Source organism: Colletotrichum paranaense, assembly GCF_030867605.1.
Source record: "Colletotrichum paranaense strain IMI 384185 chromosome Unknown Scaffold_8.1, whole genome shotgun sequence".
Classification (NCBI taxonomy): Eukaryota; Fungi; Ascomycota; class Sordariomycetes; order Glomerellales; family Glomerellaceae; genus Colletotrichum; species Colletotrichum paranaense.
Genome location: NW_026848966.1, coordinates 987,395 through 1,013,000, shown reverse-complemented (window position 1 = coordinate 1,013,000; position 25,606 = coordinate 987,395). Strand labels below are relative to the sequence as shown.

Sequence of the window (25,606 nt, the reverse complement as noted above, 5' to 3'; positions counted from 1 at the left end):
CCCGTACCTAGACAATGTGTCATCGACAGTAGGTCGTTCATCTTTTAATCGTCGTACCTGATTCCCAATCAGAGCTCGGTGGTTTTTGAATGGTCAGCCACATCCATGGAAACTCAGCAAGTCAAAACTTGATGAAGGACCCTTGCTCTGTGAAGAATATAGCTAGCGAAGCTTTCGAATATCCTGATTGAAGCAAGTCCTGACTTTCGTGGCCTTTTGAAAGGCCCTAGGCAATATCACTCTCAAGGGAACTTCTATGGAGAGCCTCCATCCAGCTTATGGACAGAGCGATAGCCAAATAATGTCCCATCAAATTGAGTCATCTTCGAACACATCCTTTTCAAAAGACTCAAAACCCAGTTTAAGTTCATCCATATTTTCCATTAATGCCTAAAGAACAAACCGAAAACACCTCATGATATCCTCCCTCGAAATCATCGCCCAAAACCTCTCACAAATACGGCCCCAAGATCTCCATCGTCAAATCCCACACCTTCCCCTGCACATCCCCCCTCAACTCCACCAAAGCAGTCTCGCTATACGAAACCTCCCCCTTATGATTGACCAAAAACAACCCATTCCTCCCCTCCTCCCCCCTCGTGTTCTTACATCCTTTCTCCTTCCCATCCCCCTCCTGTTCCCCTTTCGGTTTCCCACCAAACCTCCCACAAGTCGCCAAATAAACATGCCTCTCCCCCGCCTCGCTCTCCTCAAACCCCATCACCAAAAACAACGGCCTCAGCAAATTCGTCAGCGGGAACGGACTCCACCACGTCGGCGTGTGATACCGCGCCATGTTCCCCGTGTCCACGGCGCCAGGCCAATTATGGACAAAAGAAACTCCCGCGTTGGCCGGGTCGGAGGCGAGCCTGTCTAGGAAGAGGGTGTTCATGATTGACATGTGCGTCTGCGTCTTGAAGCCGAAGAGTCTGCTGCTGTTGGTGTTGCTGGGGGACGAGCGGGTGAGGTTGAGGTCTGTTGCGTCGATGCGGGTGGAGAGCATGCTGCCTGCCAGGACGGTGAGGACGCGCGGGGACGGGCTTGGGCCGGGGGAGGATAAGGATGCGGAGGCGGAGGCGCGGAGGAGGGGGAGGAGGTGGAGGGTTGCGAGCATGCGGGAGTAGTACTCCAGGGAATGGCAGACATCTATCCCTTCCGCGGTATCTAAACCAATATTAGTATCTTCACTCTACTCATCCATATACCCCCTCTCATCTTGCACAAAAACAAGCCAAGCACACTCTCAAAAACTCACCATTCCGCCCCCCAAAGGGCGCATACCCAGCCGTCAAACACAAAAAATCGAGACCCGTCTCTTTCGCTTTCACGACCTCACAAACTCTTCTCGTCTCCGCCAGCAACGATACCTCGGCCTCGAGCCAAATCAGCTCGGCACGCGGGTTCTTCTGCCGCAGGTCCTCGAGCGCGGGTCTCATCGCCGGCTCCGTGGCTTTGCGGCCGGCGATATAGACCCGTATGGGAAAGCCGAGGGATACCAGCTCGATGAGGGTGAGCTTGCCGAGGCCTGACGTGCCGCCTAGGAAGACGGCCGTTCGGGGCGCGGTTTGGGATGTGAGGGCGGCGTTGGAGTGTTGGACCTGGGCGCGGGTGACCATTTTGTGTATTTTTTTTTTTTTTTTTTTTTTTTTGGTTTGTATGTTTCTTTTATGACTGGTTTTCTTACCAAAAAGTTTGATTCAAGAAGAGGAAAGATGTAACAGCTGACTTGTGTCGTAAGAGAGCGCGCGACCAAATCTACTGAAATTCATCGCCTTTTCATCATCTTTATACACCATTCGCAGGAGGTTCGCATAGCTTCGCATTCCTCACCGGGTTAGCACCACCGGGATAGTAGAAAGCGGAGTTTGCTGACGCGCTAATGGGAAGGAACTAACACCACATGCAAGCCCATCGGAGCATCAATCTGTAGTGTTGCCTAAGGTACCTTACCTTAAGGTGACTTATGGATGGGCGTATTATCATTGCGCATTCCATCAATGACTTAGCCAATCATATCAAAGTCTCAACACTTGCGTTGGCGAGACCACTTCAAGCCAGAGGGGGAACTCGTGTGTTCCAACTTCCAGCTATGAACGCCGAACATCCGGGCGCGGGCGTGGAAAGTGGAGGTGGAGTTTTGCGCCCCTTCGCATTCCCGATCCGGTAAGCGAAGATACTCCACTTCTCCGCGGTCGTCGGCCGGTGGCTAGTGGGCCTCCCTCCGGTCATGCGAGTTAGTGGAGGCCAGTGTCTCTCTTGCAGTTCTCAAAATCTCTCCTCGACATAAGGTACCTCATCTCAGGGGCTAAGGATGCAATGAATGTCAACTTCCTCTCACCCCTTGTTATCAGAAAAATTCGAACATGATGAATGATTACTTCTACAAAAGTGTACGATTTCGGGGCCAAAAGGGTTGTCTTGACGAAAGGGTATGTGACGTAGTCCGGATTAACATCTGGTTTGGCCAGCGGTTCGGGGTGTAGTCTATCCCGTCGGGGAAATAAAGAGTTGGGAGATTGTTAGTGCAAAAAGTGCTTGCACGCTGACCTGCAGCCTGGAGGACACCCAAAGAGGACGCAGAATCATTACGGTGAGGGAGTGACGGCCAAGTCATCTGCATAGAACTCTTTAGACAGTAGCTCGCCATAACATTCTGCGTCATCTTTTATCCGAATTCGCGTCAATGACTCTTGTGCGATCCACGAGACCATGAGTAAGCGGGATACGAGCAGACACAACGAACCCTAAACGATCCGTCAGGAGATGATTCGGAAAGTCTTCAAGTTTTCGCAAAGCCTCCTCGCCTCCTGTGTCCACCAATAAGCAAGTTTGGCGAGAATGAACCAATGTTTCGTGATACGCGGCTGGGGTCTCGCGCGCGCTCTCCATCATCAAGGGGGTCTCCACGTTTCGAGTCGTCGATCATGGGCTGAGTATTCGTACACGACATGATCAGAATCTGAAAGGTCTTGAAAGGAAAGGAAAAAAACAATCATTTGGCGGCATATCACTTGCCTTAAATACGATTGCTGGCTATGGAAAGATGCATCGCCACGTTTAGACGCCAGGCTTTCGATACTCTTTCGCTTGTTGTTGTTCACTTATGGTAACCGTCGACACTTCATTGCGATTAGGGCCTGGGCAGTAGAAGCTTATTTTGCTGGTGTCTCTCGGCGGACAATAGAGGCCTGCACTAGCGAGCGGAGAGGCACGGCGGGACAAGCAGCCAAGTGCCAAGTGCTGCAGGGCACAATGGAACGTCGAGACGCCGAGAAGTGCGACTAGGACAGAACCAATCGCTAATTTCCAGCCCTGGAAGAATTAAGGATGTCTCACAACAAGGGGCAGAAGCAAGCTTGCTTAGGTTGCAACATGCGGAGAAGAGTTCTAGTACGACGTCGACTGCTCTCAACGCAACGGTAAGTGCTTGGCGACATCGGTATCCGCAGTGTGAAAGGTGCGTGTTCCGGACCACCTCTACCGGAGCAGAGAGCTGGCATCCGAATTGGGGCGAGTGGTCTGCTTCGGGATGCGAGGGACGCGAGGGATGCGCATGTCTAGCTCAACTTCTCCTTTGCGATGAAGGAGTATGACTCTAATGCCTAGGGGCACTTCACTGTCCTCGCTACAAGCCAAGCCGACTTACTCCGGAAAGACACCGTCACGAGTGCCGTCGCCGCGGCTTCATCATGCTTATAGAATCATTGTTCTGAAGGAGCGGCGATTGTCCGTTCGCTTGCCGCCTTTTGGCGCATTGCTTTCTCTTCAGGCATGTGCTCGGAGCCAAAGAATCGATACACGAGTTCCATGTAGACAGAATCTTGAGTGGCGAGAGAATCAACGCCAGTGTTTCTCGCTGAGACGTCCCAGCCGCGGTGCGGTTCATCCTGGGTCAAGTGACAGCGACAGCGTAGACACTGCAGATCTTGCGGATGTTGGATGAACCGACTGACAGTGACAACTTGACAAGCCGAATGTTACGGGCGGTGCTGACGAAATATGAGGAGAAGTCGTCTTGGCTCACGCTCGCCGATGACCAGACACCAGCTGCGTGGTTTATGCGTCGCAGAAAAACTGGCTGGAAACCCTTGGTGATGATGGAGATGACGACGTCCTTGGCCACCAAGACGGCATTCGGGATTCGCCAAGCCGACTCTGCTGAAGACTGTCGTTGGACCTCATGGGCGACGTCGCATTCAGATTGAGTTCTCTTGATGATGATGGAGACGAAAACGCTGGGCGACTTGGCACGTCGTCGGCAGAGATGGGGTCCCAAACAAATAGCGAAAGCGAAGACCAGCGCCAATGTCGAGTTGAGCAAGTTGCGCGCCGGACACCAAGGACGGACCGTCGAGTGGTCTAGGCAGAGGGCAAGAGGGACAGAGCGTCAGGCCTTCCCAGCTGAAGGGTAACTCTTTCTGCTCTCTGTGGGGATCGAGAACCAGGTCGTTCAGTTAGGACCACAGCCAAAAGGCTGGCCGGCAGGCAGATACTGGGGTGAAGCCGTGAGCGGTGAGCCTGAAAGGACTCGAGGAGATGGGGATGGCTTCTCAAGTTCCCATGTCGTCGCTAAAACATCAGACGCGGTTCCGGTAGACGCTGGGACTTGGCGCCAAAGGAGGGGCCGTCTGACGTTTGGAGCGCGCCAAGAAGCTTCAGATGAAGGCAGGCGGTGCCGACGGGGAGGTCGAGACGGTCGGCGGGAACGCGGAGAGGGATGGCATGGCTGGCAAATGGGGCGCGGCGAGGCGTGGTATTGGTGATGGACAGTTGCGTGGGTGGTAGAAGTCCGAACTTTGAGGACCTACTCCCGTGACTCCGTAGACCGTAGACGGTAGGCAAGTAACAAGGTAGGTTGAGTCGCAGGCTGGCGTAGCTGGTAGAGAAGGGAAGGGACCGGGGCTGAAGAGCAGACGAATACTACCGCGCAGGCGACGTCGTTGAAGACAATTGGTGAAGTTGAGATGCGGAGGTGGAGGTTTGTCGCAGGCCCCAGCAGTTTGGAAAGGCGTGAGACGCGCCCAGAAGAAATCAGGAGGTGCAAGACTTGGCGAGAGGCGCGGCCGGCGAACGCAAACGCAGCCCAGTCCTCAAGCGGTCCATTGGTACCTTAGGCGGCCTACTCCCTACCTTACAGCAGGTAGAGGCGCTGTAGTGAGGATTAAGCGAGGGGCCTAGCGGACACCGTGGGTAACCTAACCTGGTTCAAGGTAAGTTATCCGTTGCAAGGAAGATGTTTCCAGTGGGTGTACCGCCTGGATGGAACGCTAGGGTGCACAGCGGCCAGGCGCTCTCCCACATCACGACGCTTCCTCATTGGCAGTTTTCCATCGCTTAGCTTAGTCAGTTCTGGACTTTGAGCCGTACTTGAGGTTAACCTCCCCGTCTGCTGTCAAGGACACATGGTGGCGGCTCACATATCGCAAGCCATCACCAAGTTGACCCCTTCCACTTCCGCCCCCAGTTTGACTTGGCAGCCATTTAAGCTCTTGGCCCTGCAAAAATCAGCTGTTTTCTTCCTCCTACCCCTTCCTCCTGTCATCCCTTCTCGCAAGCCTCTCACCTCTCAACAGGATCCAACGTCTTTTCAGTCTTAGCGTGTCTGTCAGACAAGTTGTCGGGCTCTCTTCCGTCGTCATCCATGGGCCGTAGCTTGGCTGCAACGCAAGAAGGAAGGAACCTCAGTGACCTGGAGTGCAATATGCGTAAGGCAGGAACGTGCTTCATCTGAGGTGCTTCAGCTTCGCACCGGGTCTTGCCACGCGGTCAACTTAACTTGCTCTTTCCTGCTGCGGTCTGGAACTGGCTGCTGTGTGTCCAATGCGTCGTCTCACCACTCGGTGACGGTTGGGAAAAGTGGACCCGAATGCCCCTGTGTCGTCCGAACAGACTCAGCGTGACAGAGACAGAGACAGGCAAGAACAGGAGGTCGTGCATGGCTTAAAGGCTGTTAAGGTTTAGAGCGCTACCAAAGGTGAACAAGGTTTTTCTGACGGCTGCCTCATCCCTGGTTGCTTCCTGCCATTACACAGCATCTTACCTTACTCTTGCCATATCTGCCACGCGTACGAGTAAGAGCAAGACGATGGTTCTTTAGAGCTTGCATCTTCTGGGCTACCTTACCTACTTTTTGCCCTCACCTTACCTCAACCTAAAGTTGCTATCCAGACCATACCTTACGCAGGCATCGCACCTACCAGCTTTTCTTTACATCTCTAACGCCCTCACTCAGCCGAGGAAGGAGACACATTCGGATACCTTCTTGAGTAAGGTAGCAGGCAAGCACGGATAACGCAGCACAGCATACTCCGTACCCCGTACTTTCCTCCCTTTCCTGCCTTACTCAGCCAGCCCGTAACACGTGGTTGAGGGAAAATCCGAGAGATACGTACCCAAAGCCCTCCTTGCCATTGCACCTTACCTTGCCATTGCACCTTCCATCCTTACCTGAAGGTACTGCGTACCTACCCAGGCAGGCCGTGTCTGAGTCTCGTGCTCTAGTGGCAGGTGCTGCTGCTCCCCGCCTACCAAACTCTTGGTATCCTCTTGGATGCCTTGGACAAAGAGCCTCAATTCTTGACTCCCGTCTTCCCCTAGACATCACTCCCGCATATGTATTCCTCCGGCTTCGACTTGGCCAACACCGCTCTTGTCGTCGATCCTTCCAAATGCTTATTTTTAGCTACCCTCCCGCTTCTTGGGAATCACTTGGGTAAATGCAGTCATTCAGCATCACCTAACATGATGGTGTTGATATCCAGCCCGTCGTCTCAACAAGATCATCGCTAAGATGATCTTTGGGAAGGGGGCTTCGTCTCCGTCCGAACCAGCGCTTCTCTCCCACAGCCGTCACTTCAATCAACTCCCACGTTGAGACTCGTGGGACGCGCATCGCAGGGGTCTTCTCTCCAGCTGTTGACTTGGCCAAGCACCAGACTCATAAAGTGGCCATATTCCCCACAACCCCGTCCAACCCTCCGGAGCCTGGCAGTTTCACCCTGGCGACGTACTCCCATCCTGTCAACTCGACCAGGGTCGCAGGGCCCCCTGGCTTCCGCTCTCTTGTCCAAACGGCCCTCCTTCTAGCCTCCTCCTCCGTCTCAATAGCCTCGCCCGGCCTTGGCCGCCTGCTCTCAATCACCAATCCTGGTCCATAGTCCAGATGACATGCAGTCGCATTGGATGGAGAAGCTTGAAAGCCCCCCCTCCCATTCTGCGCCAGAAACATGCCCGCGATACCATGGGAAACGAAGGCGCTCATCCCCAAACACAGGGAATCCTAAACCTCATTCATCAACCCGTTCTCTTTTTCCTTTTGAGCCTCTCACTGCTCCTCAACACCCTGGATGAAGCACATGCCAAGATCCTCACCATGATTCCGTCCGTCGCTGCTTATCCGCCCCGGCCATCTTCGCATGGGTTCTTGCCTATTGATACTATTCTTGGACCTGTGAGGTAGATCATCAAGATAACCAGCCCTCGACTACAGTCTTACAGATCATAAGTATATAGACATCATGCCATCTTGATGCAAACATACTCCTTCTCTCGGCTCATCTCGTTCTTCATCTTCATCATCTGTCTTTTCTTCACCCTCAACTTCTCTTCTCGTTCGTTTCGTTTCTTCCCCTAGAGGGCTGGTCATACGTTTTTCTTCAATAATCTACTTTTTTGTAACTCGCTTCTATTCTTCCCTTCCTTCGATCCTTTGTAGGCTCCCCACGCGCTGGTCCCGTATCCTACCTTTAGCTCAATATGTCTTCCCGTCTCATCACCTTCGGCTTCTTCGCCGCCTCTATCTCCCAGGTTCTGGCCTCGTGCGCCTATGGAACTCACTTGGATCCTCGCGCTGAGGAGGGAAAGGTCAAGGTCAACAACTTTGCTTACACCGGCAGCAATGTGAGTGCTCTCTTCTCTCTTAGAAGCCGCACACCTCAATACTAACAATATCGTCAAGGGCCCCTTGAACTGGGTCGCTCTGGATACTACTGCCAACCAGCTGTGCGCCACGGGAACCACCCAGTCCCCCATCGACATGGTGGCCGGCTCCTTCAACGTTCTCCCCGGAAGCTCCATCAACCTCCAGATCCCCGACATGGCCGATGGCACCGAGTTCGAGAACCTAGGAACCACCGTTGAGGTTATCGCCAAGGGCGGATCGATGCAAGTTGGAGGCAGCAACTTCACCCTGCAGCAGTTCCACTTCCACTTGCCCAGTGAGCATCTCGACGCCGGAAAGAGCATGGCTATGGAGATGCACATGGTCTTCGAGGGTGCCAACCAGGAGATTGCCGTCATTGGTACCTACATCGACCTGGAGCAGGGCGCTGCCGCTGCTGCCCCCGCCGCCCCTGTCGCCGAGGCTGCTCCTGTTGCTGAAGCTGCTCCCGCTGGAGGAAACGCAACTGCTGAGCGCCGCACCAAGCTGGCCCGCCGCGCTGCTACTGGAGCCGCGGCCGAAGCCCCGAAGGCTATCCCCGCGATGGGAACTAACCCGATCAAGGCCGAGGCTGCTTCGTCTAGCCTTCTCGAGACCGTCTTCTCTTCCCTCGGTGCCATCAAGGAGCCCGGTACTGTCACCAAGACTGGCGCGCTGAACATGCAGGAGGTCGTCACTCTTCTCTCTGCCGGCAGCTTCCAAAGGTACGATCCACGTCTGACAGTCCTCTGATTTCCAATGTCTAATTCTTTTGCAGCTACATGGGTTCCCTCACTACTCCTCCCTGCTCTGAGGGTGTTCAGTGGCTCGTCTCAACTCAGCGCCTGATGGTCCAGCCCCAAACCTTTACTGCCGTCCGTGATGTCATTGGCTTCAACGCCCGGTTCCCCCAGAACACCCTCGGCCAGGCCAACATCATCCAGGTCGCCCAGCAGAGTCTCACTAGCGCCAACATTGCCAACCCCGTTGCTGCTGCTCCCGCTGTCGCTGCTCCTGTTGCCGCTGCGCCCGCCGCTCCTGCTGCTGAGGCTGCCAAGGAAGCCGCTCCCGCCGCCGCCCCGGCAGCTCACGCCTAAACGATCAATAATGGTCAGTCGGCGAGGACAGCGAAAGAATCAGCGTCGCGAAGTATCATTGCGACTCAGCTGACGCAGTAGGCTGGGACAGGATGTGCAAGGATGCTCGATGCCTGTTTTGAGTTCAAGTGTATCCTGGTCTCATGCCGATGGATGGAGGAAGGCCGACGGAAAAGCAGCCCCCGGGCGCTGCATTTACAGCTGGGACAAGATAACCTTAACACCAGCCAGCTGCGCGCATTTGTACAGACATGACTAATTGACGGAAAGTTGCACCTGGGCAGTTATATTTTGGACTTTCACTTGTGTATTTGGCATGTGGGTTGATCTGTAATTACCCATGCCTCTCCGATGAAGCCCAGTCCCAACGAGCCCAAGTGCAGAGAACAACACCGAGACAGCGGATAGTGGGGGAAATACCATGGAGCTCTGGAGTCCCAATGCATAACAGTTTACCGAGTCAAGAAGCATAATGGTGAAATAATGATAAGATGGGCAAAGATAGTTAGACAGAGACAAAAGTAACACGAGTCAACTGCAGTATATCTCACCAATCCAAGTGACCACGCACCCCAGCCCCAGTGCGCAAACCCGGATAGAGGTCGCCGTCGGAAATCCTGGGTGAACGAGAACGAGTTCATCAGAGATCACGGGCAGAGACATACTTCCAAAAGAACGCTCTTGGTGTTTGGCCAAGATCCCAAGACAAGTGAAAATAGAAGCGGCATTTTCTCAAGTGTCTGAACCTGATCAATCTGGAAGATCCAGGACACCTCAAGAGCCGCAGCGACTTTTTAAAGAGAGCGTTTCGTGTATCTTCTTTGAACGCTCTTGGTGGCCGGCTTGGCGGCTACCGATTGATTGGGCGGCTCTTTTTTCTTGGGATTCGTGTATATCTGCCCGTTTTCGGGTTTGCTTCGCAAGGATATGCTGGGTTTGAGGGGATCTGTGCTTGGTGTTTGAGGGGCGCGACTCGTGGTGGCTGGACACGGGATGTAGGGAAGTAGGGAGTTGCTGGAGCGCTAATGCGCCGGTCCGGGTCGGTCGGTTCGGCAACTTTTGCATAGGGTGCGAGAGTGAGAGGGAAGAGGGAATGGCCAAGAATAAGGTGCCGGCCGGTGACGATGATTTCCACGTGGCGTTTGGGGAGGCGAGTAAATCGTCTTGGGGGCCAAGGGCCAAGCTGTCAGGTGTTTTTGCTTGGGGTGTGTTGTGTTTGTATCGTTTAAATTAAACGTTTACATTTCAATCCAGATCTGAGCACTACTCGTTGAGGTACGTAAGGCGAACTACTAGCCGTGGTCTATGGTAAGGAGCAGCGTCTAACGCGCATCTGCAATGTAAATCCAGGAATATGGTTCGGGGTATATAAGAAGAGTTTCGATCGTGCTCTAGGTCTTTTTAAGGCACAGCACCACTAGCGACAAAATTTCTCGCCTGGCGGATGCGATATACTATTCTCGCTGCGATGGCAATGTGTTATTGGATGTCGTGTTTTCTCAAAGGAAAGACGCAGCAGTCATGGTTCGGTGACAAGGTGACAATCCAGACTCTAGGGAGACACCGCTGCGCTCTATCTTGGGAATGGAGGGATGGAATACGCACTTGGTGAAAGGCCGCGACGGCGGGCAGTGACGGGTGGGTGATTTAGGCAAGTAGATGTAAGTACGGACGGGTTAGAGAAGTTCAACCTTCTTGGGCTAGATACTTGCCTGGGGCGAAGTTCTTCTAGAAAAAAACCAAAGTGCTGGAGGATCACACTGGTCTTTGCTCCCTGCCCCTGGTGGACTTCTTCAATGGCTTTGGTTCTTGTTGTTCTTTTTATAAGGTAGCCCTACGATGATCAGAATTTTTTGCGTGGTTGGGGCCATGTGCCCAAAGGGAGAACGGGGCAAGGACGTAGAGTGGCCCACCGTTCTTGCCTCGCCGAAATCGCCGTATGACGATTTAGAAGAGGATGGACGACAACTTTATATCTCTGATCTTTGGCTCACAATGTGATACGGGTAAATAGTCGTTGTAGTTGATGGGGCGATTTCTTCACAGCGTAGCCGACGGGCGGGTGATGCATGATGGCTCATCCGGGTTAGGTGGACCCGCCCATCGGCGCCGGGCCCGATATTGGCTAGACATGTGGGGCCGTGACGGTAGCGCTTACCTTCATCAACATCACCTTCCCTTACGGGTTGATTGAGAAGGCAGATCTACGCACTCCATTCAGGTCTTATAAAGGCCTCAATTAGAAAGAAAGATATAAAGACAAGACATCGAACCTGTGTTCTTCCTTGACCATATTCATTCCGCGTCAACTGACAACAGTAAAATCACAAGAACCCATCCCTTCACCAAAATCCTCAAAGATGGCCGACCCCGCGGCGAACCTCCCACCCCTCCTCACACCAAACCAACTCCTCGCCTTCACAACATCCCTCAACCTCCCACCACCAACCCACACAGAACCTCTCACAGTAACAGCAGCCTTCCACAGCATCTACCTCCTCCACTTCCCCCCTTCAGATGCCACGCACCTCGCACCGGCACGTCCCAACGTAGACGGCACCATAACACTCGTCCTCCGCGTCGCAGGCCGCCACTTACCACGCATAAAGACAGAAAACGAAGTCGCCATGATGCGCTGGGTCCGGCAACACACCGCCGTCCCCGTGCCCGCCGTGCTGCGCTGGGATTCTTCTTGTGAGAACGTGCTGGGGTACGAGTTTACGCTGTTGGAGAGGGTTGACGGTGCGAGTGCGGATAAGGTGTTTTGGAAGCTGGGGGAGGTTGCGAGGAGGAGGCTTGTTGAGCAGCTTGTGGGCTTTCTCGCGGAGTTGTGGGAAAGTTCGAAGGGTGGTGTGTGGAAGCATGTTGGCGGGTTGAGGGTCGGTGACAATGGGGAGGTGGTGCCGGGCCCGGTTGTGGATGAGTGGTTTTGGATGGAGCCTGAGATTTCGCGGTGCTGGGAGGGGGAGACGATCGAGACGTTGAATCCTGTTGTGGGCGCGTTCTCCGGGTGGGCGGAGCTTCTGGATAAGAGCGTCGAGAAGTATATCTACGCTATTGGGAGGCACGCTTCGCTCGAGTGGATGAGGGATCTTGTGCCGCGTTTGGAGGAGTATAGAGAGTATGTTAGGGTTCACGCGGACGAGGTGGATGATACGCGGTATGTACTCTCGCACAGGGACCTGCACCTCGCGAACGTCATGGTGGATGGGGAGGGAGACGTGACGGGGATTTTGGATTGGGAGTTTGGTGGGGTGGTGCCTGGGCCGAGGTGGGATCCGCCGAATGCGTTTTTGTATCCTTGGGGTGGAGGAGATGATGAGATGGTGGCCAAGGCGGAGAGGGAGAGGATGAGGGGATGGGCGAGGGAGTTTTGTCGGGAGAAGGGGATCGAAGGGGAGGTTGTGGCTGGATGGCCTTACAAGGGCGTTCAGGAGACGGTGCAGAAGGTCGTGAACTTTACGAGGGCGATATGTGAGGTTTGTCCTAGAGGGAAGGGGGAGAAGGCGAAGGCGTGGAGAGTGAGTCTGGAGAGCGAGTTGACGAAGCTGGGGTTATGATCGGTAGCATGTTGGATGTTTATAATGAGAAGTCGCATTTCAACTATTATAATAGATTCGAGGTATTTCTAGCGCCATTTACACATCAGAATAACTCCTAATAGACAAATTCATCCGCAACGCCGCAGGTATCTCGAAAGAACAGGTCCGTACTCTCCCCCCCCCCCCCACTAAACTCCTCATGCTCTTGTTCAAGCATCGCATGCTCACCTTGTAGCCCGACCTAAACTATCTAACCTTGATGCCGGCCTACTTCCATCCAGCTCAGCATAGTACTGTGGAACAGGCAGCTCTATCACTTCTTGCCGATTCCTACCATGCTGGTGTACGTAAAGCTCGTGATATCGCGGCGCGGGAGACGTGAATTTATTCGTCTTAAGAGGCCTTGCATGATATTCTTCGACGACTGGCACAGTTTCTCCTGCCCTTCGCTGCTGCTTGCGCTTCCTACGCCAAAAGAAGAACCCGAGGATGACCAGCGCGATGACCCCTACCACAGCACCTACGCCGATTCCAATGGCGGTCGTCAACGGGAGGGCTGCGGGCTCGGGCGTCGATGTCGCTCCTGAGGGCGAAAGTGTCGTGGTCGATGCAGTCTCTCGAGGCAGAGCGGGGGTATTGACATTGACTGCGTTTGTGGGTGTTGGAGTTGCGTCAGTGACAGTGACTCTTGCTATTGGAGTGGCTGCTGTCTCTTCGATATTCCATCCCAGCACTGCGATGGCACCAACGAAACCTGGTTGGGTGAGGGTTGACGTCACCATTGTCCAGCTTGAAGTATCTGGAGCGGATGTTGATGCATAGGTGATCACTGCTCCGGACAGGAGATCTGAACGGCAGTCTCCTTCGACCGAACCGGCAATACCTCTGATCAGAGTGTAGTCTCTGCGACGACTAATCAGCAACGATCCGTATACTGAGAAACTCTCGATCACCAGCCACACTCACTGTGGGCAGCACATGGCAAGTGTACTGCTCGTATCGTTTTTGATCGACGTCGCAACCGTCACCCAGCGCTCAGGACATACCAGAGGCCCGATACTAACGGCAGTATGGCCCTCGCCGTCGTTGAGGCCGAGGCGTCCTTGCTCCCACCACGTTGTGACTGCTGGCGGCGCACATCGTACTCTGGTGTCAATGTCGATGCCATAACCTGGGTCATACGCTGCGAGAGAGAAGCCGTTGAGGCGATAGATGGTCGAACAGCTCGTCGGTGGTGTGAAGGCGGTCGGAAGCGCTATGAAAGACGTGACGGTGCCGTTCTCGTCGGTCACAGCGGGATATGCTGTCGCCATTGTCACCGAAGCCTACAACCTGCGATAGCCATGTAATAAGATAGTGATGGCAAGGAAGAAAAGCTAAACAAGTTGCTGAGGCCTTTGGCTTAGGGAACTCGACGAAGGCGAAGTTGATCTATCTGTTGCCAATGCTGTAGGTTGAATGCCCACAGGTTGCCTTTCAAATGGGTGAAACCAACATGCTAGTATTCTCGCATCGGTCTTACATAATGAGTCCCTGCAATATCGTGCTGTCTTCCTTTGTTGGTTCTGAATTCAATTGCCATGTTTAGACAGCGAGGGCTCTTTTTTGGCCTGTATTGTGGATGTGAGCCATGCGTTGGCCAGGCCTGAGTTGCGATCTGGAGAAATTGTCCAGCGCTTGCGTATCTCGAGAAAACAGGCCCCAACAACATGCCATGTGAAGGCAAGGTAGGTAGGGTAGTCTTACAGCCGCAGTTTCCTAAGCGTAGCGCGCGGCACAAGATGGAAAGAACCCCCCCCCTCCGAGTAACGAGTTCCAACATCGTGCAGTTTTGTGGAACCTGGGCGAATGGCATCTTGAGATCTCGGGCTGCCAAGATTCATTCAGGCCGTTACCGACTCTTCGGTATCCAATTGAAAGGGAAGACGCTTGTTCGTGCCTTCTCAAATGCGCAAACGAAAACTTGAGGAAGCTACGTCTTTCGTCCTTGGAACATGGTTGCAATTACCGCCCGTTGGTTGTTCTTGCCTTTGCATGATGGCTCATCGGGTACCTCTTCCTCAGACTGCAAGCAAGGCCCAAGGGCGCTAAGCGCTGGCGCTTCTGATTGTTGGTTTCGAATGGAGGATCGTACTTATCCATTCCTCTGTTTCTTTTGCATTGAGACTATTTCCTCTTAGTTGTGTCCTAGAAGACACGATCGAATCTAGTTCTGGATCATTCACACTCATTTTCGGCAGCAAGAACACCACGATGGCCACCTCACCGAACCGACGAAGTCGGCACTCACCCACACGACCCAAGGCCGCTGGTTCGGCCGGTCATGACCCTCGGATTTCTTTGCACTTGTCCAGCAAGAGAAAGAATTCATTGAGACGGAGGATACGTAATGTCTTCATTGGCATAGTTGTCTCCGCAGTTCTTATCGCATGCCTTAGAGGATATTTCTCTGGTGATGCTCTGGGATACATGCAGTACAGCCCACAAGCCCAATTCGTCGACTGGTATGACAGAAGAGAGGAAGTGAGAGATGCGTTTCTGACGAGCTGGAATGCTTACAAGAAACACGCATGGGGTAAGATGTCCTACATGACAAGTCGTCCCGTTCTTCGAATTCAACTAACACGCCGACTCTTTTCAAGGTAACGATGTCTTTCATCCTATGTCCAAGAGAGGAGAAAACATGTCTCCCAAGGGCCTAGGCTGGATCATCGTCGACAGCTTGGACACAATGATGCTCATGAATTTGACTCAGCCCCTCGCTGATGCCAGGAGATGGCTGCACCGCAGCCTCACTTGGGACCAAGACCAAGACGTAAACACCTTTGAGACCACGATCCGTATGCTGGGCGGCCTTCTATCGGCACACTATCTCTCAACCCAGCTGCCGCATGCCGCATCCAAAAGAGACTCTGTCTATCTCTCGAAGGCGATCGACCTGGCGGACCGGCTCCTGGTGGCGTTTGACTCCAACTCTGGGATCCCGTTTGCGAGCGTCAATATCGGCAAGAGGGAGGGCATCGCCTCGCATGCGGATGGTGGGGCTTCGTCCACGGCTGAGGCTGCGACTGTACAGCTTGAGATGAAGTATCTTTCCCACTTGACTGGAAATGACGTTTACTGGAAAAAAGCAGAGCGCGTCATGAAGGTGCTGGATGACCAGAAGATGGAGGGTGGACTACTTCCCATCTTTGTGCATCCGAGTCACGGACAGTTCACGACGAGGGAGATTCGGCTCGGAAGTCGAGGTGACTCGTACTATGGTAGGATCAAGACCACTTTGTGAGATAGCTCCGAGACTGACGCCTCATAGAGTATCTTGCGAAGCAGTACCTCCAAACAGGCGAACGCATCTACCGCGACATGTGGGATGACGCCTTGGGCGGCATCGCGAGACACCTCGTCACGACAACGCTGAACGCAGCACTGAAGTTCGTTGCAGAGCTTCCGACCGGCGTGGGAGGACCGCTATCTCCCAAGATGGACCATCTCGTCTGCTTTCTTCCAGGCACAATCGCCATGGCTGTGAGTTTCTCAAGTCTCTCATTCTGTCATTTTCTAAGGATACAACCGGCTGAACCCCACCATGACAGGCAACAGAAGGACGGCCTCTTGCGGAAGCCCGTCGTGACCCGGGCTGGACGGCTCAGCATGAAGACGACATCGAACTCTCGATCGAGATCATGAACACCTGCTGGGGCATGTATGTCGTCACAGAAACTGGTCTCGCCCCCGAGATTACGTGGTTCAACGCCACAGAAGCAGACTTACAGCCCGGACCTGGCGACAGGTGGTTACGTAAAGAAAGCAGTGGTACGTTGACGACTTTCTTCCAACCTTCCCAAGCAAAGAAGCCTTGTGCTAATATAATGGTTAGTACTGTCGAGGTGGAAAAAGGACTTCATTATCAAGCCCCTCGACGCTCACAACCTGCAAAGACCCGAGACGGTAGAGAGTCTGTTCATGATGTACCGCATCACTGGCAATGCCATGTACCGAGAATGGGGCTGGAAGATTTTCCAATCGTTCCAGAAGCATACTTTGGTGCCCGACGGAGAGGGGTATACTAGTATGAATGATGTACGGACGGTGCCCGCTTCGACGAGGGATAATATGGAGAGTTTCTGGCTGGTAAGTTGTATATCAAGTGGTCGAAAGACGAAGTTACATACAGAGCAGACTTTGAGCTGACGTTGTCGACTGCAGGCTGAGACTCTGAAGTATTTATACTTGCTGTTCTCGCCGACGGACTACATGCCATTAACAGAGGTCGTCTTCAACACAGAGGCTCATCCTTTTCCAAGGTTTACGCCAAGGAGTTCTTTAAAGACTGGCTGGGAAAGGCTGCCGCGATGATAGCCATTCGAACAATCTTTGGAGCTAGGGTTGGTAAAATTACGTGTAGGCATAAAAGCTTGACTAAAAGTGATTGGATTTACTCTTCACCTTCATCTTGGCTGGAAAGGATGACCCTTGCCAAAAGAATGCAAGCTCCGCCACCGAGGGGAAAGATCGTAACCAGAAGATCTATAGAACCTACGAGCAAAAAGTCTTGTTTTGAACAATCAGTCTGAACGGATACTCCACCTTCTTGACCTTGCAACATTCTCACATCTATCATGCTAATTTGCCCAATCACAGACTCATAGAAATAGACATTTGTGTGAGGATTGGGAAGACTTTTGCTAGGCCAAGAGTATGATTGCCCGTTGTGCTAGTGATAGACGTCTGTGATCACAAGATTACCTGAGCTACTCTAAGGGTTTCGGCGAGTTGCAGAAAATCCGGCCATCTAGACTTTGCTGATAACCTCAACGACACGAGGTAGGTTCATGAGGAGAGGAATCGCTGCGACAACCGAGTCCACGGTGAGACCTAGGTCTGGAGTTTCACGCCGTTCCCTTGTATGAGTGGCTACGAGCACCAACTTAAAGTGAACCTCAGAGTCTCAGAGACTCTCGCACTCGTTTTACAACCGAGATCTAGAAGGCCGACTTACAGTGTTCAATTATAGGTAATTGCTCGCCCGCGATTGAGTTTCCTGTTCATATGGAGAAGGCGATGGATGGAGGCAATACCCCACCTGAATCCGCGGAGCTAAGGAAGCTAGGGCGACATTAGACCTGACTGAATGTAGTGCATCATTGCGCATGTCGGATTTCGGCAATCAATCCAAGCTATTTAAACCAGGAAACGTGTTCAAGCTTTCGAGGCCGAACCGAAAGCCATTGACAAACCCTGTGTCCAAATTTGGGGTATTGCAGAAAGTTCTCCGAAACTCGTTGGAGACGTCGAGACGTCAAAAAAGAGTGGCGGCAATCAGAAATTCGATCAAAAGCCGTAAGGGAATCTACAGTTGAGTTTTCGATAGCCAGAATTAGATTCAGAGCACTCACAAATCACACGACCAAACAATGTCATCCCAAAAAGAAGAAGAAGAAAACAGACCGAAAAAAAAAACAGCCAGCTTCCCTGGTTACCCCCCAAGAGGCGTTTCGCCAGGCGGATATGGAACGGTAAAGTATCCGGTGAGTTGCCGCAACTATCGGTGTTTATGCCGCTCAATAGCCGCTGAAACCCGGGCGCGTTGGTCCAAAGTGACAAAAAATGGTCACGGTTTCGTCCAATAGTAGCAAATTTCTCCGAACTCAACTCCACGTCTACACGTGTTGCTACGCAGAAAGTTGCGGGTTTATGAGACGAGTCAGTACTGTGTACATGCAATGCGCTACTTTAGTCTGGATCTTGGACCATCTGGGTAAATTTGGGGGCCTCTGGGGAGTCTTTGCTCTCTAATAGAGGAGCTATCATTGTGAGCTTGCGGTGCTTGCCATCACGCAAATGGCTGCTGGGATCATGTCAGCAAGCCAAGTTCGGGGTTCTTTCCCCTCCCCCGCCCCCTCCCCCACCTTGACGACGCCAACGACACGCCCGGATGGCTTCGTTTTTGACGTCGTCGAGTGGGCGAGTGGAAACTTGGTGCGGATTTGGCGCTGTTCCCCCACCATCCCACCCATCCACCCCGTCCACAGTCCATGGAATATCCATTTACCCCCGCTTACACGGAAGCTGTCGCGCGCATTGTGTTTTATTGGATCGCGGTCTCTCCGTCATCGGTATGCCTTGCCCCGAGGTTAGGTAAAACCAGACGTGACCCCTCGCTCATTTTCTTCCAGATGCTCTCGTTTTTCTGGTGTTTCCTCACGATCTCTTCAGTGTTCAGATTCTCCTCTCATACCTCTCATAATGTAAGAGCCTCCTGTGCTATCCAAGCTTCCAATTGGGGACCAAAATCACTAACACACCAACCTCTAGATCTCATAAACCCTCAACACCACACACGTCACAACCATGAAGCTCCTCTACCCCACCTCCCTCAAGCTCGACGTCGACAGCCTCCAGGGCTTCTCCGTCGACCTCGTCCCCTACGACGTGAAGACCACCATCCCCGAGGAGCACACAGACGCCGAGATCCTCGTCACCTGGACGAACTCAGCGGACAACCTCAAGGACGCCGCCGCCCGCCTCAAGAACATCAAGTGGATCCAGTCCCTCGCCGCCGGCCCCAACGACGTCCTCTCCGCCGGCTTCGACACCTCCAAGGTGACAGTCACCACCGGCTCAGGCCTCCACGACCACACCGTCGCAGAGCACGCCCTCGGCCTCCTCCTCAACGCCGCCCGCCGCTTCTACGAGATGCGCGACTACCAGCTCCAGTCAAAGTGGCCAGGCCACCTCGGCGGCCCGCAGCCCGACCGCCCCGCCAACGCCTTCACCACCCTCCGCGACGCCCGCGTGCTGATCTGGGGCTTCGGCAACATCGCCAAGTCGCTCACCCCGCACCTCCGCGGCCTCGGCGCCCAGGTGAAGGGCGTCGCGCGCAACGCCGGCATCCGCGACGGCGTCGAGGTCTACGGCGAGGACAAGCTCGCCGAGCTCCTCCCCGAGACGGACGCCCTCGTCATGATCCTCCCCGGCTCCGAGTCCACCAAGAACGCGCTCAACGCCGCGCGCCTCAAGCAGCTGCCCAAGCACGCGTGGATCGTCAACGTCGGCCGCGGCACGTCCATTGACGAGGAGGCGCTCGTGGACGCGCTCGAGGCGGGCGAGGTCGGCGGCGCGGCGCTGGATGTGTTTGTTACCGAGCCGTTGCCCGAGTCGAGCCGGTTGTGGAAGGCGCCGAATGTTGTTGTCTCGCCGCATGCTGCTGGTGGAAGGCCGCAGGGCGCGGAGGCGTTGATTGCGTATAACTTGAGGCGGTTCCGTGCTAGCCAGTCGTTGAAGAATGTCATCTGAGGTGCGGCGGCTTTTTTTTGGAAGTGAAAAAAATGGATGGAGAGCGTGGTTTGGTGAATAATAGACATGATTGATACAATGCTCAATACAAAACGACCTTCATGATTCCAGAGTTTGACTTATGCGTCGCCCCTTTCTGCCCTTGCCCAGAACTCAACAGAGTGTCATACCATGATCCCTCTCCGTCATCTGGGTATCATCTCGCTCAAGAGTCAAACGGCTCCGCAATCTTCTTCGCCCAGTAAACCTCCTCAGTCCACGACCACACCGTGACGTCAAGCGTTTCCTTCCACTTATTTGTCTTCTCCATCCACGCTTCATGACAAGCCTTCTGGAGGTCCTCTCGAGTCATTCCCTCGAGGTTCTGGTGGAACTTGCCATTCTCAAGCTGGCACCAATCCCGGAGCAATCGGCAGCGATCCTCTGCCGATGTGCGGCAAACCTCCCGGTGCAGCCATTCGCTTACCCGGAACACAGCGTAGTCCGGGATGGAAGTCAACGGCACCACATCAAACTCTTCAGCGCAGAGGGCGAGCTGCTCCCGCGTGAGCTCCATCTCGTCTCCCATGCCTCCCATGATTGTATCCTCTCCAACAGCATCAAGTCCAGGCTGCGGCAGGTCGAAGTTTTTGAAAACTCTAGTGAGCTTCATGCTTCTGCCGGTGGTGATGATCGTCACGGCCCATTTCAAGATGAGGTCGTACGTCTTGGCCAGAATCAATCTGCTCTCCGGGTCGTCAACGACGCCAGGGTTATAACCGAGAACCATCGCCATAACAAAGTGGCCGCGGCGGTGTACTCGCCCAACCGTGGAAATGCCGACTGTATCCGGGATATGATGCGCTCCCTGGGTTACGTCCCACTTCAGATCCGAAAACATCTTGACGGCAGAGGGAACGATGACTTCAAAGGCGATGCCGTGGGGAGGCACTCTTCCGGGGAAGACGTTGTTCCAAGTGTCTTCGCGTAAACGCGCGGCGACTTTGTCGTGGTCACGCACAAGGTAGTTCTCCGGTCTCGTCAAGGTGAGGCCCTGCTTCTTCCGTTCCAGGGCGGGAAGGTCGTACTTTTGCTTGATGGCGTCCTTCAAGCCGTCGAACCAGGCGGAGGCGTCTTCTGGAGTATTGGGCTTCACGGCTGGTTCGAAGTCGATCCACGGGAAGGTCTCGTGGTCGCCATCTTTGGCGACTAAAAGGCAGTTCAAGAACGTCAGCAGAGGGTTTCGGACTTGATGTTTGCGGTAGTACTCACACTTCTCATGGATGAAGTTCCATACATTGAAATCGACATACCAGGCGAACCATGCAGTCGAAACCGAGTCGCGACCCTCATGGATCAGTGATCTCGCCATTTGGTTTGCTCTCGCGGCCTTGACGCGTTCGTAGTCGAATTTGCGAGGGATCCCCAGTTCCCTGAACTTTCCTTCGACGATCTCCGCTCGTCCTTCCGCTGCGAGAGCGATGTTCTCATCTTCCTCGCTCTCTTTCATCATCTCCTTAGATGGATCTGTGCTTGTTGGTTTGCTCTGAGTCTGCAATAATTATTGCGATGGCTTTTCGGGGGAGGGGGGAAATTCTGGGGGGAAGAAACAACTGTAACTTGTAACGATATTGTAGAGGAAAGAAGTGATGAAGCAAAGGAGAGGAAACTGGAGGCAAGCACCTGGGTTTTTCTATTTCTCTCGTGGCAGTGAAAATGGTTTTCTGACTGATCTTTGCCCGTCTGCTTTACCAAGCGCGGGAGCACCTCCCGTCTAGCTTAAGGTCATAGATGCCGACTACTCATTTTCGACCGTGTGACCTGCGGTACCTTAGGCTCTGTTGCTTCTTTCTTGAATAATATTAAAGCAGGCGCTTTCAGAGAAAGATTCTTCCTTTCAATGCCGTCTTGAACATGTAAATGTCTAGAGATGACAAAGTGTTGCCTGAACACGTAGCTGTGAATGAGTTGAGAAAGGTACTTTCAATGGCTCTTAATACCCAATGATGGGATCGAAAGTTGCCAATAGCCTGATGTCAACGAGTGTCTTGAAGTGTCTTGAAGTCCCGGTGATGTTTTTGAGTACCTCAAGATTATGAATCAGGACAAATTAAACCAATGACATACTTCAGTTCAGTATTGTACAATACAATACTGCTTAGCCACTCAATGTCCATCGAGAATTGTTAAGTTTAATGACTTAAGAACTAGGAATTCTCGTGAGTTCGAGTAAACGACTTCCGATTGATAATTGCAGCAGCAGATGTATTTGGTTGGCCGAGTGTTAAAAAGTTTGATGGCAAACCAAAAAAGACACAAATCTTATAGGCGTCTGGTGTACCTTGTGAGCAGTGTCCTTCAGCTCTGTCATAATCCTAGGCCTATTATGATCTTGCAAGGGTTAAGCAACCTTTTGCTCGTGAAGTAATCTTTTGGGAATCGCTCAGTAATAAGATACAATAGACTTTAGCACCTTAAGCTAGTCATACCATGGACAATACGCCCGTTTGACGTCTCAGTCAGTGCCAGTCTCCTCTTCTGTCCAGATATATACCTAAAGTATGCGTGATGACTTGTTCCAGTTTCTATCACATTATGAACTAGAACCAACGAGTTCGGAATTCTGATGCTGTTTGACCGGTTTAGACATATATACGCTGTGTTCCTCTTCAATTTCAGATGCGATATGTTACTAAGACACTTATTCTCACTTGTGACTTGGATTATCATCTTGAAATTTAAAACTTGATGCTTGATTTTCCTTTGGATCCTATCGTGCGCAACCTGTCACATGGATTCTAAGAATATGTGATTGGGCCTATTAACTCGTTCCAAGAATCGATGGAGCTCTCATCCAATGAAGAAACATGCTTGAAATGCCTTCGACTCAAAGTTCAGAGACCACCATGTTGGATTCTCTGACCACACTTGTATCGTACTAATTGATCTCAAAGAAGTAATATCCCCGACAAAGATTGGGAATTCTTTCAAAATAAAGTGATCAACACAAATTTCTCCTCTTGTTAGTATCGCAACTTCACATCAGAGACTCTGTGAAAATTGCCGATTGCTTGCATTCTACACCTAGAGAATCGACGAACCAGTCGCAAGAGCTTCATTACAATCTAGAAACCTGAGCCTAGTACCAAACGCACTTCCGATATCGTGCTAGCCTTTTTCGCACTGGAGAAAATGCACTCTGCCTCTTCCGAAGAATACGTGGGTAGCAAGGCTGCCGGCTGAAAAGTTAAGATGCAACCATCTCCCTAGATCCGCAGCCTGCTTGAACCCTTGACACCCAGTCACAAGGCTGCAGCAAAATTACAATTTAGTCTTCAACATGATTGGAAGTTCCAGACCGAAACTTGACGTGTGACAAAGATGCAGCACACCGCCCTCTATCCGATGGCTTTCAATTCATGACGGTCATTTGATCACCGGCATGAGGTTGCCTGCCTACTATACCTTTTTTGGGGAATGCCGCCCTTCCCGGACAAGCCATCTCAGAGATTATGTGCAATACGCATCCGACTACCAGATCTGGAAAGTCTCACATTCTTGCGATCTTAGGGGGATGGCTTTCGATCACAATCAATGTAGGCCAAGCGACCATTTTTCAGCCGGTCTCGGTCTGGGAGAGCACATATGTGCACACGCAACCTTCTTTGCGATTTTTCTTATTCGTTGTTAAAGTTCTGTACATGAAAGCAGTAATCTGATATTTCGTCTGTTGTCTCTTAACATATTTCAAGTTCCAATTTCGGTGACACAGTAGTAGTCCCATCGGCCACAGACTGCAGATTGGCAAAGTGTAAAGCAACATTTGGTAAGTATTCCTCGGGTAAATGAGTTGATATTTCGTAGTCGTAGCTTCTACATACATATTGTGACAGTTGCCTGCCCACTCACTGTCGTATAATTCACAATCAACTCACGACAGCGTCAGCTATTTGACGGGGAAATGATCTGACTCGAGAAGCAGAGAAGGCTGAGGAAAGTGCATCAATTCGAGGCACCCACACGCTAGATGCGCGGCGCTAATGATTCGTGAAATCGCCTTTCGATTCATCAGTGAACACGTCTAGAGTTTTAAACCTTCTTTCCCTCATGTCTGCATATGCAGATCCATGTCTAGCCTTACAATCACCTTAGAAGCAAAAAGTGGCTTGCATGTTAAGTGCATCCGCATCCTTTCATTGCGATGGCTGCTGCTTCTGCTTCAAGTCGGAATTTCCCTCGCATTTACATCATGGCTCTCAAATCGAGATATCGTGGTTGGTCTGGTGACTCTGGCCCTTGATATCTCCCATTCCGTTCTCATACGTCGTAAATGCGCGCTCTTACCAGAACTATCCTCCGGAACAGTGGGACAACATACTGGATCTGGTGCCTCGTAACCTGACCTGCTCGCTTCACTGGTGTAGGGCCCCAACTCGTTTCCAGTTGATATCACCTCAAAGGCTGTCCATCACTGAGGTACCAATCGAGTCAGATCATCAACCGTTATCCAATTCCTGACCTACATGGATGTGGGAAGCACGCCACACCGAGATGCAGCTTGGCACCCTATCGCGGGAGGCCGGGAACACGGGCGTTAAGATTTGTCTTCCTCATAAAGGTGATAGGCTCGGATGCCCGATCAGGCTTACCGGTATGCGGCCACATCACCTACCCAAAGCCGCGGCTAGCGCAACCGCTCTGGCGCTGCTGCATGTGCTACCTGGTTTTTCCAGACTTCCCCGCATTCTTCTAGAGCCTTGGATAGTCATCATCGACCATCAATCAAGAACTTCAATGACCCGACAATGACAACACCACGAAAGACAGCCAGATCTTGCTACAGACATACCTAGAATAACAAAGTATCGAATTGATTGAATCGCAGATCACAAAAAGATCTCCACAAATGGTCTCTCTGAAAAGTCACCAAGGTTTTTGAAAGCTTACATTATCATTGGCCAAATAAACGAGCCGGCTGTAGTTAATGTTGTTGCCTAAAGGTACGGCGAACCACTAGATTCGCAGCGTGACTGCATCAAAGGCTCTGTTCTAGATCGAAGATCGGGCTGTGCAAACATCGAACTAAACCCCTCATTCTTGATTGCGAGCTTCAAATTCAAGTTTTCCGCAGATCATGAGATAAGAGCTTTCGTACATGCAATTTTGATCCAACGAGAACGAGCTTTTCCTGACTCTCAATGGAGCTCATCTTTGCACTTTCAGTCCTAATATTGACATTGTCTGGTTGATTAAGAAACCGGGGCAACAGTAGCTTCGGTGTAGCTCATAGTAATTGTGACGAGGCTCATGTCATAGAAATGGCCTAGGAGAACCTGTGAGTATATGTAATGGAGGGTGGCCAGAAGGGTGCAGCGTGCGCGCATCACCATGCATGGGTCGATGAAACCACACCATGTTGCTTGCGGGCGTTATGTACGTCCGCAATTGGTAATTACTTACTGCAGGAGAAATGCACCAGCCATTCAGCCCATAGAAATAACGCAAAAGAATCCCTCTTAGATAAGGCATCATGGAACAGTGTGCCCCATGACGACTTTACAAATGGTAGACTGTGCCTAATGTCTCGGAGTCGAGGCCATCACGTTTGCAAAGGTTCCATTTTGGTGCCGAGCGTCAACTTAGACGAGGGTCTCAAGAGCTCCCTTTTGTAGGCTACTGAAGGGTAATCAATCATGGAGTGGTGCCTCGTGGAAGGCACGAGATGTTCACATGGGACCGCAGGGGTTGGATGTGATGATGCATGTTCCGGGCGT

The 25,606-nt window shown here is 52.3% G+C and overlaps 11 protein-coding genes across 11 annotated transcripts, besides 1 other annotated feature; 6 read left to right on the top strand and 5 right to left on the bottom strand.

Annotated features, from left to right (window-relative positions):
* Window positions 1-451: 451 nt before the first annotated feature.
* Window positions 452-1,616, bottom strand: CPAR01_10184 (uncharacterized protein; the record flags this gene model as incomplete). Its single annotated transcript, XM_060494446.1, has 2 exons — window positions 452-1,164; window positions 1,256-1,616. 2 exons carry the CDS (start codon window positions 1,614-1,616, stop codon window positions 452-454), a joined length of 1,074 nt encoding a protein of 357 aa, XP_060346628.1.
* Window positions 1,617-3,332: 1,716 nt separating this feature from the next.
* Window positions 3,333-3,500, bottom strand: CPAR01_10183 (uncharacterized protein; the record flags this gene model as incomplete). Its single annotated transcript, XM_060494445.1, has 1 exon — window positions 3,333-3,500. One exon carries the CDS (start codon window positions 3,498-3,500, stop codon window positions 3,333-3,335), a length of 168 nt encoding a protein of 55 aa, XP_060346627.1.
* Window positions 3,501-3,892: 392 nt separating this feature from the next.
* Window positions 3,893-6,106, bottom strand: CPAR01_10182 (uncharacterized protein; the record flags this gene model as incomplete). The annotated part of the gene is made up of 5 exons (XM_060494444.1): window positions 3,893-4,359; window positions 4,584-4,867; window positions 5,564-5,689; window positions 5,835-5,947; window positions 6,041-6,106. The coding sequence occupies 5 exons, from the start codon at window positions 6,104-6,106 to the stop codon at window positions 3,893-3,895; spliced, it is 1,056 nt and encodes a 351-aa protein (XP_060346626.1).
* A 684-nt stretch (window positions 6,107-6,790) lies between these two features.
* Window positions 6,791-6,874: a sequence feature (Short protein (CPAR01_10181, KAK1533473.1) was converted to a misc_feature.).
* A 366-nt stretch (window positions 6,875-7,240) lies between these two features.
* On the top strand, window positions 7,241-7,459 carry CPAR01_10180 (uncharacterized protein; the record flags this gene model as incomplete). The annotated part of the gene is made up of 1 exon (XM_060494443.1): window positions 7,241-7,459. The coding sequence occupies one exon, from the start codon at window positions 7,241-7,243 to the stop codon at window positions 7,457-7,459; it is 219 nt and encodes a 72-aa protein (XP_060346625.1).
* A 296-nt stretch (window positions 7,460-7,755) lies between these two features.
* On the top strand, window positions 7,756-9,015 carry CPAR01_10179 (tat pathway signal sequence; the record flags this gene model as incomplete). Its single annotated transcript, XM_060494442.1, has 3 exons — window positions 7,756-7,899; window positions 7,958-8,643; window positions 8,697-9,015. 3 exons carry the CDS (start codon window positions 7,756-7,758, stop codon window positions 9,013-9,015), a joined length of 1,149 nt encoding a protein of 382 aa, XP_060346624.1.
* A 2,360-nt stretch (window positions 9,016-11,375) lies between these two features.
* Window positions 11,376-12,575, top strand: CPAR01_10178 (uncharacterized protein; the record flags this gene model as incomplete). Its single annotated transcript, XM_060494441.1, has 1 exon — window positions 11,376-12,575. The coding sequence occupies one exon, from the start codon at window positions 11,376-11,378 to the stop codon at window positions 12,573-12,575; it is 1,200 nt and encodes a 399-aa protein (XP_060346623.1).
* Window positions 12,576-12,781: 206 nt separating this feature from the next.
* On the bottom strand, window positions 12,782-13,870 carry CPAR01_10177 (uncharacterized protein; the record flags this gene model as incomplete). The annotated part of the gene is made up of 2 exons (XM_060494440.1): window positions 12,782-13,442; window positions 13,524-13,870. The coding sequence occupies 2 exons, from the start codon at window positions 13,868-13,870 to the stop codon at window positions 12,782-12,784; spliced, it is 1,008 nt and encodes a 335-aa protein (XP_060346622.1).
* Window positions 13,871-14,810: 940 nt separating this feature from the next.
* CPAR01_10176 (glycosyl hydrolase family 47) lies at window positions 14,811-16,913 on the top strand (the record flags this gene model as incomplete). The annotated part of the gene is made up of 6 exons (XM_060494439.1): window positions 14,811-15,132; window positions 15,200-15,820; window positions 15,871-16,082; window positions 16,151-16,370; window positions 16,435-16,688; window positions 16,764-16,913. 6 exons carry the CDS (start codon window positions 14,811-14,813, stop codon window positions 16,911-16,913), a joined length of 1,779 nt encoding a protein of 592 aa, XP_060346621.1.
* Window positions 16,914-18,398: 1,485 nt separating this feature from the next.
* Window positions 18,399-18,695, top strand: CPAR01_10175 (uncharacterized protein; the record flags this gene model as incomplete). Its single annotated transcript, XM_060494438.1, has 1 exon — window positions 18,399-18,695. One exon carries the CDS (start codon window positions 18,399-18,401, stop codon window positions 18,693-18,695), a length of 297 nt encoding a protein of 98 aa, XP_060346620.1.
* A 213-nt stretch (window positions 18,696-18,908) lies between these two features.
* On the top strand, window positions 18,909-19,853 carry CPAR01_10174 (D-isomer specific 2-hydroxyacid dehydrogenase; the record flags this gene model as incomplete). The annotated part of the gene is made up of 1 exon (XM_060494437.1): window positions 18,909-19,853. One exon carries the CDS (start codon window positions 18,909-18,911, stop codon window positions 19,851-19,853), a length of 945 nt encoding a protein of 314 aa, XP_060346619.1.
* A 205-nt stretch (window positions 19,854-20,058) lies between these two features.
* CPAR01_10173 (uncharacterized protein) lies at window positions 20,059-21,342 on the bottom strand (the record flags this gene model as incomplete). Its single annotated transcript, XM_060494436.1, has 1 exon — window positions 20,059-21,342. The coding sequence occupies one exon, from the start codon at window positions 21,340-21,342 to the stop codon at window positions 20,059-20,061; it is 1,284 nt and encodes a 427-aa protein (XP_060346618.1).
* Between the last annotated feature and the right edge of the window lie 4,264 nt (window positions 21,343-25,606).